The sequence below is a fragment of the Pelophylax lessonae genome (assembly GCF_965119305.1).
Source record: "Pelophylax lessonae genome assembly, chromosome: 9".
NCBI lineage: Eukaryota > Metazoa > Chordata > Amphibia > Anura > Ranidae > Pelophylax > Pelophylax lessonae.
In genome coordinates, this window is record NC_138776.1 from 227,423,018 (window position 1) to 227,439,990 (window position 16,973).

Here is a 16,973-nt window from a genome sequence, read left to right on the forward strand (position 1 = left end):
CAGTTAATGCAAGTTTACTGAAGAAATGTGGCATAAAAGTTCAGTATGAATAACGTCTTTCCCCTACTCCTAACTAGAATAGAGTAGTGGTCCAGACATACCTCCATGAGGTGAGATTCCATAATGGCATTGTCCATGGCTTTGATATTTCTTCAGCAGCACCATCAATTGTACTCACAGGTGAAGCTGGAACTCACTGGACCCACCAAAACCTGGGAAACTCCTGGACCTCAGCCGTCCCCCTTTTTATAGCACTGTTGGGCAGGCTATGACCAAAAGCCCAGGAACTGAGCTAGAAACATTTAACCCTTTCCCCTGCCTGGACCAATCTCTGGCTCACTGGACTAGCCACACTTCAACCTGACTACACAAAGCCAACTTTATTATCCACTCAGTGAAGGTTCTGGTTCTCTTATTTACCTAGAGGTTTAGCACAATATCCTGTTTGGGGAGAGCCACTTTCTCATACCCCCCCCCCCCCCATTAAAAGGAATACACTTTTGAATTTGGAAAGTGTTTTTCAATTAATTTTTTTTATGGTGCTAAGTATCACAGGAAATTTTGCTTTAAGCCAACCAGTGGCCAAATGTGGTATATTTGATTTTTTTTTGGAACCCAAATTTAGGGTGGAACATGTAACATGTTCCAGCAGCTGCAGCCTCTCCCAGAGTGACAGCGAACGGGCACCGCCTCCAGGCGCCTGCTCTAACTGTTTTAAAAGAACATGGCTGAATGGGGCTCCACACGCCTGCCCAGCTACATCATTTATTCACAGTGCTCTGTGGCTTTTGTGGCTGTCGGCCTGTAGTTTCATTTACTTACCATGTCGCTGTTGAGCGTTTTATTCATTCATTCACTCTCCCTTCTAATTCTGTACAAGGTAAAAGCAGACAAATACACAGACAAGTCTGCAGGAGTCCTGTATGGCGCCCGTGGTTGGCTGATCATGGGTGCAATGCTTTACAGGTTCCAAGTAAAACAAATAATAAATGTCCATTTTTTTTTTACCTGTAAAAAGATGTGCATATATTATTTTTTTTTTAAAAAAGGTGAACTTATCCTTTATCAATAAAGTCAGAGTGCAGAGGGAAACAGCCTAAAAACAAAACATATGTACATGCACTTTCAGAGGGTGAATTTCTTTTTTTTTTTTTTTCCAATAAAAGCTTTATTGAGAAATATAAGCAACAATGACAAAAAGTAAAGTAAACACATTGGTAAAGCACAGTCAAAAATTATAGACAGTTCAGTAAAAAGGTTGTACAGACATTCAGATGCGAGGATCAGAAACTGAAAGTCTATTATCAGCAACATGGTAAACATTGGGTATAATAAGTAACGGTGTAGACTGGAGATAGACCGCTACACCAAATGGCCTAAAGGGCCAAGATGAAGGAAGAAAGAGTAGAAGGAAAGAAAAAGATTGAGAGAAGAAAAGTTCAAGAGAGTGGGGAGGGGGAGAAGGTATGAGGGGTATGTGAGGGGGAGATGTTCAGATGGAGGCAATCTAGTACAATCAGGACAAAATTTCAGGTAGTGTGAGGAAAGTTCGACAGGCAGGTCGACATGTAGGTCTAGTGGCCAGCAGGCCAAACAGCAGATCAAATTAGTGCATTATCAATTTAGAGAATTCATCAGACAGTGAAAAAATTATCCAAGGTCTCCAGATTTCAGATTCTTTTTTAATAGCTATGGTCTCTTCCATATCATGTATAGGTTTTACCTTGTCTGCCCATTCTTTGGTAGAGGGAATGTTTTGGGTGTTCCAGTGGAGAGGTATGACCGCTTTGGCAGCATTTAGCAAGTGTCTTGATAGAGAGTGTTTGTATTTTTTATAGGAGAGGTCGTTTATATGGAGTAAACAACATGCAGCATTGAGGACCAGGGAAGTACCTGTTATGAGTGTAATGAGGTTAATAATCTTGTTCCAATAAGACTGTATTAAGTCGCATGACCACCATAGATGTGCAAAAGTACCTCTGTTTTTCAGACATCTCCAACAGCGATCGGAGCACTGCGAGGACCACGCCTTTAATTTCACTGGAGTAATGTACCATTGTACTAAGATTTTAAAAGCCGTTTCTTGGGTTTTCGTGCTCAATGAACATTTGTGCGTGAATATGCACGCTTTTTCCCAATTCTTGTCGGAAATTGAGCAGTCCAAGTCCTTCTCCCAGATTTTCTTATATTTATCTGGGGTTTGTGTGGGATTGCAGGAAATCCATTTGTATGCTTGTGAGGTGGTTTTGTAGCAAGGCGTTTGGTCCCTACAAAGCTTTTCGAAGGCCGTTAGAGGCTTAGTCAGAAAAGACCTGTGTTTATGATTTCGGATGAAGTCATGGATTTGTAGATAATTCTAAAAAGAGAGTTTAAAATTTTTTGGTTTAACCTCATTAAATTCACTGAAAGACATTAGGTGGCTTCCCTTGAAACAGTCTATTACCCATAGGAGGGAGTCTGTAGAGTGTGGGTCTGACCTCACATTTTTAAGGTCTAGACCTGGTAAAAAATCCGGGTTATCGGTGATTGGTGTCATAGGGCCAGGGTTGGAGACTAATTGATATTCGGTGGCGAGTCTGTTGAAGATCAAACGCGTATTAGAAACTAGAGGGTGATGTCTGACCTCAGCAGGATAGTTAGTAGGGTTTGTCCAAATTAGATGTTGGGTTGGGAATCTCGAGAAGTGCCTTTCCAAATCAACCCAATCCTTCTGATGAGAATGGCAATGCCAATCGACTACTCAGGTTATGTGTGAGGCATGATAATATTTGAGGAAGTCTGGTAAACCCATACCTCCCCTTGGCTTAGACATTTGCAACCTCCGTAAGTTGATTCTGGGCTTTCTATGTGCCCAAATAAATTGTCTTTGGGTATAAATGAGAGTTCTGAAGAAAGCAGCAGGGACTTTTATGGGGATCGCATGGAACAGATAAAGTAATCTGGGTAGTATGACCATTTTTAATATAGCGGCTCTTCCGAACCAGGAGAAGTTTTTGGTGTTGACCAGTTGCGCAGGTCTTTATTAATTTTCCCCAGAAGTGGTACGAAATTCGCTCCGTAAAGAGACTCAATATGGGGAGTGAGTTGGACTCCCAGATATTTTAGGGATCTGTGTTCCCACTTATAGGGGCAATTACTTTGGGTTAGCAGTTTTAACTTATCTGACAGGGAGATATCCATAGCCTCAGATTTGGAGTGGTTAACCTTGAAATTGGAGAGGTAACAAAAATTGCGAAATTTGAGGTTCAGGTTAGGTATTGAAATATGTGGTTGGGTGATATAGAATAGTAAATCGTCAGCGTAAGCGGAAACTTTATATTCCCTATCTCTGATTCGGAAACCATGAATCGCTGGTTCAGCATTCACATGCCTAATCAGGGGTTCCAGGGCTAAGATAAAAAGAATCGGAGAGAGTGGACAACCCTGTCTGGTTCCGTTTTTCAAGTGAATGGGAGATGATAGGACATTGTTAACTTTGACCCTGGCTATGGGGTCAGCGTAAAGAGCCCCGATCCATCTCATCATGTTGTTGCCTAGACCTATGTGTTCACAGGTGGCCAGGAGGTAGTCCCAGGCCACCCTGTCAAAGGCCTTTTCGGCATCTGTAGATAAGACCAGGCCTTCCAAGCCGTTTCTACGTGCCTCGTGGACCAAGTTAAGGGATTTCACGGTATTATCCCTTGCCTCACGACCGGGCATGAAGCCTACTTGTTCAGGCCCGATGACAAGGTGCAGTAGGGGTCTCAGTCTGTTGGCCAGGATTTTTGCTAACAGCTTCACGTCAATATTTAAGAGTGAGATGGGTCTGTAATTGGCGCAGTCTGTCGAGTCTTTGTCTTTCTAGGGGATTACTGTAATATGTGCAGTGAGAAAATCTGCGGAGGGTCTGGTTTGTTTGGAGAGGACATTTAGTGCTTCAGTAAGGGGGGTTGCTAGAGTTGTATCAAAGGTTTTGTAATACTGGGAAGTCAGCCCATCAGGTCCCGGGCTCTTACCATTTTTCAGGTCTTTAATGGCCTGTTGTACCTCTTCAAGGGAGATGTCTTTCTCTAGGTCAGAAATGTCCGATTGAGCAAGAATAGGTAGGCCACTTTCTCTGATGAACTGTTGGATGAGTTGTTCCCTGGGTCCCACTAGGTTAGCGGGGCGAGTTTGGGGGGGGAGGTTATATAATTTTTCATAAAAAAGGCGGGATGATTCCGCAATGTTTCTAGAATCATTGAATTTGTTATTATTTTTATCTCTGATACAGGGGATGTGTGACGCAGTCTGGAGGTCTTTGAGCGCTCTAGCTAAATACTTGCTGCTCTTGTCTCCATGTTCATAGTAAATCGCTTTACTCAAATACAAAGATCTTTTAGTCCTTCTATTCAAGATGTCAGCTAGTTCTTTTCTCCATTCTAGCAGGTCTTTATGTAGGGTCTTAGCAAATGAGAGTTTATGTTGGATTTCTAGAAGGGCAATGTTGGCCACTAATTCTGAGATAAGTTTTTCATTCTCTTTCATCTTCCGGGCCCCGAATTTGATGAATTCCCCCCTAATCACACTCTTGTGAGCCTCCCAGAGCGTAATCGGGGAAGTCTCAGGAGAGGCGTTTTCACGGAAGTAATTTGTCAAAGTGGAATGGATATCTGCCTTAATCCCATGGTCAATTAGCAAGGAGGGGTTTAGCCTCCAGTTGAACATAGGCTTGCAGTTTGTGTTTGTGGAGATGGAGATTGATATTGGGGCGTGATCAGAAATTTAAATAATCCCGATCTCAGCCTCCATCAGATCTGGCAGGTCCCTCTGAGTGATGAAGAGGTGGTCGATCCTCGCATACCTATCGTGAGGGGCCGAATAATGCGTAAAATCCTTCTCTGTGGGGTGTAAAGTTTGCCAGGTATCGACTAAGCTCATGGATCTCAGCAATTCTTTAATCTTTTTCAATAGTTTGTATGCTATGCTTGTTTTGCCGGAGGAGGTGTCCTGAATGGGGTCCAACGGAATGTTAAAGTCCCCGCCCAGGATCACACAACCAGTTGCAAAACCTTTGAGTTCAGTAATAAGTTTGTTACAAGAAGACACATGAGCCCTGTTCGGAAAGTAGACGTTAGCTAGTGTGCATGGACGTCCTTTCAGTGTGCCAGACAGAAAAATAAACCTACCCTCAGGATCCAAAAATTGTTTTTCCATCACAAAGGGAGCACTCTTACTTAGCAGAATAGCCACGCCCTTTGTTTTGGCAAGAGGATTTGAGGCTGAATACATTTTGACAAAGTATTTATCTGTCAGTTTAGGAACAGAATTATCTTTGAAATGAGTCTCCTGGAGGAAAACTATTTGTGCTTTACTCTTTTTGAGTTCTGATAGAACTTTCTTTCTCTTTTCAGGGATATTGAGACCATTGATATTATGAGATATGATCATGGGGTTTTTACCCAGATGCGAGAAAGCCATGGTTATATCTCGTGTATTGGGTTAGGGGAGAGGGGGTGGGGGGGGGGGAGGGTCAGAGGTTAGCAAAAACGAAGGAAGAGAGGAAAGGAAATAAAGAGAGAAAGGAAGTAAAGACAAATAACGTGACGAGCCAACGGCTGGGTAATGACCCAGACGTTCGCTAATCAATAGTCAAAGTTTTACAAAAGTTGTCAAAATACAAAAGTATGTAGAAATATAAAGTGCCTTTTGGGAACAATGGGAGAGCCGCAGAAAGAAGGTGTCCCATTTATCAATAAGGTTTCTATACAATTGGAAATATTGTCCAAACCCACAGGAAACAGCTCATTAAACGAATAATCGTAAATACATTAAAAGAAAAAAGGACTCTGCGGCCAAATATAACATATAACGGCCCGAAAAGTGAACATAGCAAGAAAAGCCAATAAAAAAAACATTTGGTACATACTAAATGTGATATATTGAGCCCTCGGTTATATAACCCCTGGAGGTTGTATTCCACGACACGGTTAGAAGCTCGTAATAGGCAACAAGAACATGACCGTGTTCTGGAATATTAGGTGGAAGGTACCGTATTTTTCGGACCATAAGGCGTACCGGATTATAAGGCGCAGTATCAGTTAACAGTAAATTTTCAAAGTATTTTCATATATAAGGCGCACCGGATTATAAGGCGCACTTTTTTTGTGCAACGTTGATCCGCACGGGGTTTACTGGCAGGTGCTCAGTTTGCAAACATTTTTCATGGATCGGCGTAGCCTTTAAACGCAGCCTAAAAAGAATAAAAACACTAAAAAGAATACAGAGAAAAATCACTCACTTTTATTAAATTTTTAAACAGCTTTATTTTACAGTCGGCTCTATTCATCTTCCATGAAACCTTCAAACTGTTCATCCTCCGTATCTGAGTTTATCAATCAATGTGAAACAGAAATTGTTTTGAGATCCCTTCAATACTCAAGGTTCATATATAAGGCGCACCGGATTATAAGGCGCACTGCTGGTTTTTAATCAAATTTTAGGATTTTCAGTGCGCCTTATAGTCCGAAAAATACGGTACATAAAAAAACAAAAAAAACAAAAAGGCGAGACTAGTCCAGGTGCTGTCGTTAGGGGAGTTCATAATCATAGAAAAATAACTCACTGAGTGAATGCTGTAAATGGGGCAGACACGGGAAATACCTCTAGAACCGGCTTCAGTTATATCTAGTCAGTCGGAAGTCCCGTGAACATCAGAGTCACCAGCACACGTCCATTGTTGAAGAGGTAGAGTTGAACTCGTCCGGAGGTCACAATCAGAGTGTGATGAGTGTACGCCATCTGCTGGAGAAGACTAACAGAGTGTCTGGTAGATAAAGCGTAATAAGGATCATAAGACAGATCTAACACATATGCAAGTGGAAAAAAATTATGGCTCTTGAGACTGGCCATGAAATGTGAGAACAAGTGAGCATATATATGTTCCATTAGGAATGATTTTTCAGCAATAGTGAAACATCGCCCTCTTCTGGTAGGGCCAAGGCTAACGGCAAGAGGTAGTTGTAGTAAGCCAAAGAAAAAACCTGGGTATTGTGTAACACGATTCATTCAGGTTATCAGTAAAGAGGGAGGAATACAGCATCCTCCAAGCAGGGATGAGGGTTCCATCCTTTGAAGTGTGGTTCTGGGTATCTTAGTTGTGATCTCTGGATCTGGGGGTTTTTGGCGGGGAAGAAAAGGGAAGGTGGGTCCCCTTATTTTTCGCTTTCTTGCTCTTCGCAAAAGGGGATCTGTGGTCATTAGGCGAACCTGGGCCATTAGAATGACTTGGAGGAGTAGGAGGCAAAAGGAACTCGGCATACCATTCTGGTAGTTCAATCAGATCAATCTGCAGGCTGGAGCAGAAGGAAGGTAAGTCATCTGGAGTACGTAACAGGTGCTGCTTACCACGATATGTGGCTTGAACTGGAAATGGATATTTCCACCTGTAGGGGATGTTTTTCTCCCTGAGCACATCCAGGATGGGTCTTACAGCTCTCCTATTTTTCAATGTGATTGGGGACAGGTCTTGGAAGAGTTGAATCTGAATCTCATTGAACAGGATTTGTTCACTCTGTCTTGCCTTATGGAGGATTTCCTCCTTAAGAGTGTGACTTGTCAGACAGCATATCACATCCCTGGGTGGCAAGGAGTCAGGGGCTTTCGGTCTTAGAGCTCTGTGTGCTCTCTCCACCTCAATTGGGGATTCACCAGGTCTTTCCAAAAGGTTGTTAAAGATAGAAGTCAGAGCATGCCTAATGTCTCCCCCCTCCACAGTTTCAGGCAAACCCCTTACTTTGATATTGTTCCTTCTCCCACGGTTGTCCAAATCCTCCAGGTGTCTATTCATAGCAATGAGGTGGCCAGAATGAGTGTTAGTGACTTCTTCCAGTCTCTTTATCGCCTTATCCCTGTGCTTGCCTGATCTCTCCACACCTGCCATCTGTTCGGTCAGTCTGACTATGTCAGTTTTCAGGTCAGTGATTGCCGCTGCGAATGAGCCTTTTATGTCCGCCGCTATAGCGGTCATATCATTGAAAGTCAATTGCCTGTCGATCTGAAGTAAATCACTTACTGTGTCCTCTGAAGCAGCGATTGAGCCCACTTCGAACTCCTCGTCCTCCTCCTGAGTCTGCCTCTGCGCCATTTTGAGGCCTGTGATGTGCCTCCGGGCTGGGACTTGAGTTTTAAAGATGTCAGCGATGATCTTGCCGTTTTCCGCTTTGGCGGACTTGAGGTGTTTGCCCTGGGTGATCGCCGTAGTAACTCTGCCCATATTTGTGCAAAAATGCGAGGTAAAGAGGCTGCAGAGTGTGCTTAGAGCTGCTGTGGGTCCGGAGCTCTGATCTTAGGCAGCCATCCTCGCTGCGCGCCAAGCCCCGCCCCCCGAATTTCTATGCATTTTTTTAAATATATACACCCTCAAGGCTTGGTTCACACTAGTGCAACTCCAAAGTTGTGCGATTTTGAGTGCGACTTTGATTAAACGTACATGCAACTTTCATGCGACTTTCACTCTCTGGCACTCAAGTCACAAGAAAGTTGCATCAAAGTAGAACAGGAACCTTTTCTAAGTTGCATAGATTGGAAAAGGTGCTATGATAACCAATGGGCTGCGACCTGTCATGCGGCTTTCTGTATCCAAAACTGCATGACAAGTCGTATTAGTGGAGCCTACGGCCGACCACAGACAGCAGGAACCAGATTCGAACCATGTATGGGCAGACTGAATGTACCAAGTTTATCGATCAATAAACTTGGATACAACTAGCCTGCTGGATTCTACTTGTGATTATCGCTAGCAGGCTGCTATAGCAGCTAACAATAGTCACCGTCTTCTCCCGGCGGGGATGGCTTCCCTGGCCAGGCCCCCTTGCTGGGAGAAGACAATGCTTTGGGCAGGAGAGATTCCACTGTCTGTTTTGATGGGGTAATCCTGTGAATTTCTTTCCAGGAACAAAAAATCACACTGTCCATGGCCTACATAAGTGTTTTTGTTTTTCAATTTACACAATATTAGGACACAGGTTAGAGTTATGCCTCTGCTGTTATAATTGCTGATACACAGTGGTGTGGTGGTAGTGGTTATAGTGGCAAAGTAACATTACTATATGTTTTAAGGCAGTTTTTAAACAAAAGAAAGGTAATCTTTATCAAAATGTTATGAATCTTCATCAAAAAATTACTGTTTTTTTTTAACCAACCCTGAACATTATTGACAACAAAATTGGAAAAAAAAGATTGCAGTATGAAAGTTTCCAGTGTCAATATTTTTTTGTGCTTGCGGAATACTGGGGGAGGAACTATGAAATAGTCATCGGATTTACAGGAATTTGGGAGAATATTTAACTGTTTATCTCTTTGTACTGACCAATAAAATCTTGCAAATCTATCTCTGTCCCTGACACTGCTTGATATGAACACCATGTATACATAAGAGAGATAGGGACAAATTGTCAGACAATTTTCAGCAGAATTTTCAGACTGAATTTATATTCTTCATCCTTAAGTTTTTTTTGTTTGTTTTTTTTTTTTTTTTTAATCTCTGCACAATGAAGACGTTTACGGGTATTGTTTTTCTTCTTGGAATAACAATATGTACAACAAATTCACATAACGTATTGGATAACGACCCACAGAACAATACAGAACATTCAGGACAGGTAAGAAAACTACATTTAAAGACAATAGTATATCCAAATGACAAATATACTTTACATGAAACTTTGCTTTTCACTACTGTTTGATTTTTGAGCAAAGATAGGGTACACAGATCGAGAGGCTGAAAGCCTGGTCACACCTCCCTTTATCCCTTATTGGGAGAATTAATCTAATTAAAATGAAAATCCTCCCAGTTCTACTGTACAGCCTTAAGCACTCCCCAGTCTGGCTACTGAAATCCTTCTTTAAACAATTAGATTCACTAATAGGCGCCTTCTTATGGCAATCCCGACCAGCTAGATTTAGCAGGAAGGTTCTATGCAGACCTTGGACACAAGGGGGCTTCACTTGCCCAGATTTTTATACTTACTATTTGGCAGCATGCTCACAATTGGCTTATCTTTGATGACACAAATGCCTCAGTAGTATTGGAAGCTGTGTACCTTGGATCCTATGAGACCCTCCATAATCTCCTTTACAGGGGTCAGAGGGTCTCTCACCCGCTCCTTACTGCTGCTATGCGAGCAGTTATTAAGGCCTGGCATGTTGTCATTATTAAACCCAATATAGTGTGGGTAAAAGGTCCTTGCTTTGGTTTAATCCTGTTACCGGAATTCTATTACCTACCGGACCCCAGGCTATGGGCTGCTAACGGAGTTAGATACCTTTCAGACATTTGTGATGGGAGTGCACTATATACAGTACATTTGACAGGTTGAGAAATACATTTACACTGCTGAATGCGTTCTTTTTGATTCCTGCAACTTCGACAAGCCTATGCATCCAAATTTGAATCTTCTACATTTAGATTGGAGCAGGATGATTTGGAGGTTCTCCTTCGGGATGAAGCTCTCAAAAAACCTCTATCTGTGATCCACAAGTCACTACTGCCCTCCATCCACGAGGGTATGGATACCCTGGTTAGTGCGTGGCGTTCGGAGGAGCAGGACTTGGACAATAAAGACTGGGAAGATCTCTGGGACAGACCATTTCAGGCATTAATATTGACTAAGGGCTGGTTGATCCAATTTAAAATGGTGCACAAAATGTATTTTACATCACAGAGACTGCATCGTATCTATCCTAATTCCTCCTCTTGCTGTTAGAGGTACCCTAGCAACTCGGCAAGGATTTGTCCATATCTTTTGTGAGTGCCCCCAGATTGTTAGCTATTGCGCAGGATGTGACCCAGTTTATTGCTACTCTGACTACTATGCATGTCCCTGTAAAGGTTGGCGTTTGCCTACTGGGGTTAGTTGACTCTTTGGCCTTTAGGCAAAGTCTACTGGGTCTCTTATTATTCTATGCCAGGAAGGAGATAGTGCTCAAGTGGAAATTAGCTGCAGAGTCCAATTTACCCTTCTGAAAGCGTCTAATCAATAGGGTTGCACCCCTATACAAAGCTACGTATTTGTCTGGGGTTGCACTAAAAAGTTTGAGAAGGTCTGACACTTGTGGACAGACTCAGATTACACAGCTGATGATGAGAAGTCCATAGACTGAATCCATTCGCTCCTGATGTTTAGCTTAAGATATATATGGATTTACTCATTTGCAGTGACTCACATTACATTTGTTCAGGTATGGATCCAAATATGAGTTCATGTTCTTCTGACATATCATCCTGGTGGTTAAGAGGGAACAGGAATCTCCTTATTACCTATTAATTCTTGCATTGAATCTATCAGAGATCAACTGAGCGAAGTGTATGGAATATTGTGATTTTTACCAGATAGGATATGACAGTTAGTAATATTATGTTTAATGTAACCGTTAGCCGAATAATGCCTTAGTTTTATACATATACATTTTGATTCTTTAATAAAAAGAAATTTTCAAGAAAAAGGTATACAGATTGGATATTTTCAAATACAGTGCCAATTGTTCCATGCAAAGCATAAAAAACTCAAATAATGTTCATTCAAAATGACAAATCTTCAAATGTGGCATAAAATTGGTAAATTATATATAAAAAGGTGTAATCAAATAACCAAATAACTCGGTCCAATCAACCACACAAACAGCGCTAACAGATGAATGGATAAATATTAGGATCTATATTCTCAACAGGCAAAGGTGTAGTACAACACAAATGTCCGTATAGCAGTCCAAATTGGTTACGGGAAGGGTGTGAAGGAACTTGGATACACCACAATTCGACAAACACCGGTGCTCCCCCCCTCTCCTCTGGAACTCACCAGATGATTGGTAAAACAGGGCCTCCTCATATGTGAATTCAAATCACCAACAGGACCTCTTCACCTTCCACCAACTTGGATCTCCTCTCATATCCTATTAGCCTTCATATGTCACTCCATTCATGATGGCATGTAAATGAAGAATGAGGGACATATAGTGTAATACCGCAAGGTTTATTGATTAAAACACACCAATATGGCCCCACTCCCCTCCAGATGTCTACTTACAATTTCAGATCCGAATGAAGGCATTCAAAATTTGCATATATAGACGCATAATGACTATTTCTTCTGAAGAAATAGTCATTATGCGTCTATATATGCAAATTTTGAATGCCTTCATTCAGATCTAAAATTGTAAGTAAACATCTGGAGGGGAGTGGGGCCATATTGGTGTGTTTTAATCAATAAACCTTGCGGTATTACACTATATGTCCCTCATTCTTCATTTACATGCCATCATGAATGGAGTGACATATGAAGGCTAATAGGATATGAGAGGAGATCCAAGTTGGTGGAAGGTGAAGAGGTCCTGTTGGTGATTTGAATTCACATATGAGGAGGCCCTGTTTTTCCAATCATCTGGTGAGTTCCAGAGGAGAGGGGGGGAGCACCGGTGTTTGGTCGAATTGTGGTGTATCCAAGTTCCTTCACACCCTTCCCGTAACCAATTTGGACTGCTATACGGACATTTGTGTTGTACTACACCTTTGCCTGTTGAGAATATAGATCCTAATATTTATCCATTCATCTGTTAGCGCTGTTTGTGTGGTTGATTGGACCGAGTTATTTGATTATTTGATTACACCTTTTTATATATTATTTTTACTAAAACAGCTGCTGAGACCTTTGGGGTCACATTTACATATCTCCTATACTATCTTGAGTTTTGAGTTTAGCGCGGGGTGAGTGTGTGTTTTGCAACCAAGTTGGTATTACAATTATTCTACACTCCTTGTTATCATGGTAAATTATATAGATCGAGGAATCCCAATTCCAAATACTGGTGGTGACACAGGTGCTCCACATGTGCTTACTTACAGTCCAAAAGTGCTCCAAGTGATCCCTTGTCCTTGCTCCACCATATATAATAATGAATGGACGCTTACCAGATGAGGAGACCCCAAACAGGGTCTAGCCACGCATTAGTGGGCAACACCCCCCATGGTCGGTATGCAGATAACACTCCCTTCACAGGACCCGTATGTTAGATGTGTCATCAAAAAGATCACCCAAAAATGCAGCCGGTTAGTTGTCCTCAGTCATTAACCAGACATGTGTATGTAGCACTGCCCCCTAGAGGACTGCTGAGTATTACACTTTAATGATTCCCCTGGGTTACCCGTAGCAACTGGTTGCAGAAACTTATCACTTTAAGCTCTTGGCTCAGTCAATGATCAGTCTAGGGGTTGTTGTTTGTGTGGTTTTATTTAAATTGGGATGGGAGAAGGGATGAGTGGGATACTCCAACTATTCACAATGCTAGTGACTTCTGACTTGAGAATGCGGCAAGGCCGCTGCTTCATCCTGCCACTTGAATGAAGATGAGGTAAGTGTTTCCATTACATTTCTATTCAGGGCACTCCCCTAGTACCCCCTTTCTCACTGGGTTAGCGGACACCCGTCCACTGATTCTACACTCTGGAGTGGTCCTTCCTGGGCAGACCCCTGGACAAGTTCCTCTATACTCACGGAAACTGTTTTTCCAGATTCTGCTTCGACCCAACTCCCATAGTCAGCTTCTCCTGGATCTCTGGGCTCAGTCTCACACCCCTGGTACACCAGGCTGACTGCCTGTGACCACCACCAACTGTTGCAGAAGAGGAGGCAGCTGCCACCCTCCTTCTGGGACCTGGCTTCCCACCCAAAGACCTCTACCTCATGTGCCCATGGCTTTTTATACCCTGTCCCATAATGCACCGCTGTCTGTGCCAACCCACTGGGACAGTACCAAAAGCCTGTGTACCATTGGTCAGGTTTCCTCCAGCATCCAACGTGCCTCCCCATTGGATCAGCTGGGGACACTTCCTGAGACCAAATGAATACACACTGGGCACACTGAGTAGACCTAACTACAAATCCTGCTCCCTGATAAGCAGAGTGCACATATGTTTTGCCTGCTACTCTTCTGATAAGCAGACAGAGCCAAAACTACACTCTCTGACTAGCACCTAACTAGGAGGGTGCTACATGTATAAAAAAAATAACATAATCACGCATTGCACTAATTCCCAGCATAGGACATTTATTAAAAGAATAATATTCTACTCACAAGTAAAATTAATACAATAGGCATTCAGAAATTATTGTCCTGTGCCCCGGCTGGCATGCTGACATCACCGCTATGTCCTCCAATCCGATGTAAGTTTAGTTTCAATAGACTTCGTCACCGGGGCAATGGAGATAGCACTGTGGAAAAAAAACTAAAAGAAGGCGCACCGACCTTGCTCATTACCCAAGTGGTATTTTTTGGTATAAAAAGAAAGGAAATATACTCACAAACAAGTCAATCATAAAAGCATTTTAAAGTCCACAATAGACAAAAAGCAACTAGGTCACGGGGACAGTTTCCAGCACGCCAGAGGACTCTCCAGATGGTTGACGCATTTCGAGGGGAGATCCCTGCTTCCTCAGAGCCAATCTGTAATGTTGCATTGACACATTTAATAGAACAAATGGGTCTCATCACGTGATCTCGAGACCCCTCCCATTGGTGGGTGAGAATGGGAGTGGTAAACGGGCCACACTAATGAGCATTAAAGCAACAGTGATACTAGCAATGACACAATATCATAATAGTAATAAAATAGATGCATTATACACATCAGGCAGAATTATCAGAAACAGTAAAATACGGTAATCAACCGGTACTGGCAATATAGCACCTGCACATGTGCACCCCCTGAACACAAGTATGAGAGAAGAAAAAAAAAACATTGAAAATTAGTGAAATATGACTCAAATTTTTGAGTGTAAAATATCCCCAAAAAAAAAAAAAAAAGGACAAGCTACCAAGTGTGGCTACATTTGGCCAATGGTCCTGGATACTATATTGAGCTGCATGGGCTGCACTGTACAGCATAGTGTAGACTTGATGACAGCTAAGTGTGGGATGCACGCCGCTGCATTCCACCTGCCAATTCCGTCTTCTGGGACGCACCAGACCTGGTGTCTAGGAGCCGTCTCGCAATAAGTAGATGGGAGGGGGGCGGGATGATCAGTACAGAAGCACGCCCTCCTGGAAGATAAACAGCTACCCCTGTGCCCCCAGAATAGTGATGCTGTGTTGGCAGATGGGGGACACAAAACCCCTAATTCGAGGAGGGGCTCCTCCCACCACACAGCCACTTGCTACCTCAACAGGGACCGCAAAAGAGGAAAGGGCAGGCTCTGGAGGGACTAAGCAGGCCAGAGGGAGAAACCCACAAAAATAAATAAATAAATGAACTGGAAAAATAATTTATAATTTATAAATATGTGTATATGGATTCATTGGTTCATTTATTTAATGCCTTTAAACATAAGGTGTATTAAACAAATTAATTTAGCATTTTTATATGCATTTTTGGGTTATTTATTTTTAGAAATTAATACATTTTTACCCCCCCCCCCACCTCCCTTTAGAGGTATTGTCTTATGTATATTAATTTAAAAAGACTTAAGTTATTATGACATATAGCTGGTATTTTGTATGTGTCCTGAATAGGGATGATCGAACTTCGGTTCGACCAGAACACCAGAATTTCCCAAAAGTTCGGTTCGGATTTCAGAACCCCATTGAAATCAATGGGACCCGAACTTCGGTAATCAAAAAACACAATTTTTAAGCCCTAAAACCCAATAAATGCCCCTAAAAAGTGCCTAGGGTTCTGGGTCATGCCCCATTAACTATTAATCACACAAAAAAAAGTTCTTAAAAATTGTCATTTTGATAAAAAAAGCCAATTAATGAAAAAATTAGAAAAAAAAAAGAGATTTTTTGATTTTTAATCATGCTCTGTAGCATGTCCAGAACCATGAAAAAAAAAAAGATACTTTTTCAGTAGAACAGGGATGTGGGTCGGGACCCTCCTTTAACTTTAACACCTATATGATCTTTTTTTCTGGTACTGGACATGCTACAGAGCTGAAACTTCACAGGTACACCTTTTAGACCCCCCAGACACAAAATCACACAAAAAAAAGTTCTTAAAAATTGTAATTTTTGATAAAAAACTGAAAATTCCTATCATACTTACCGTAATTTTCCTTTCCTGATAGTCTCCATGGCAGCCTACATGTGGCGCCTCCACTCCAAGGGTATAGGACCCCCCTCCCATAAATTTCAGCTCTCAGGTACAGCAGGTGTTCCATATCTTAGCCGAATCCAAGACGAGAGGGTGGGTACTCCGGCTGCCATGGAGACTATCAGGAAAGGAAAATTACGGTAAGTATGATAGGAATTTTCCGTTTTCCTGTCTGTCTCCATGGCAGCCTACGTGTGGGAAATAACTAGCTCACTCCACACGGGTGGGAATGCTTTAGCAAAGAAAATTTTAATTCATGCTATTTGCAGACAAAACAGTCAAACCAAAATTAACTGAGGACAGAGAAGCAGGCTCTACACAATAGTGGGTCATAAAAGTATTGACTGATGACCACGAAGTCGCTCTGCAAATCACATCTGGAGCCACGTGCCGCGAGGCCGCCCAGGAAGTAGAGATACTCCTTGTAGAGTGCGCCGTCACCGCCTCCGGAGGAGCCAGCCCCTCAGCTCTATAGGCCTGTTGGATAGCTGCCACTATCCATGAAGTGATAGTCCTGGATGAAGCAGGTTGACCTCTGTTCTTTCCCCAGAACAGGACAAAGTGTTTGTCAGACTGCCTGAATGGTGCAGTTGCTTGAAGATAAGCTTTCAAGGATTCTCCTACATCCAACGGATGAGTATTGGACTCATTAGATGACCGGAAAGTAGGCAGGACGATCTCCTGATTCTGGTGAAACACTGAGGTGACTTTCGGATTTGAATTCAGCCTGGGTATCAGTACTACCCGATCCGGGAAAAAAGTCAAGAATGGTTCTTTACATCCGAGAGAACTTAATTCAGAGACCCTTTTAGCCGAAGTAATGGCTACCAGGAAGACAGTTCGGATGGTCAGGTCCTTGATAGAAGAAGAG

At 42.4% G+C, this 16,973-nt stretch overlaps 1 protein-coding gene across 1 annotated transcript in view; it reads left to right on the forward strand.

Moving 5' to 3' along the window:
* Window positions 1-9,509: 9,509 nt before the first annotated feature.
* Window positions 9,510-16,973, forward strand: part of SERPING1 (serpin family G member 1) — a gene marked incomplete at its 5' end in the record, with an annotated part of 160,201 nt that continues 152,737 nt past the window's right edge. The window contains one exon of the mRNA XM_082268947.1: window positions 9,510-9,620. Coding sequence (XP_082125073.1) covers window positions 9,510-9,620 — 111 coding nt within the window. The remainder of the gene's footprint in view (window positions 9,621-16,973) is intronic.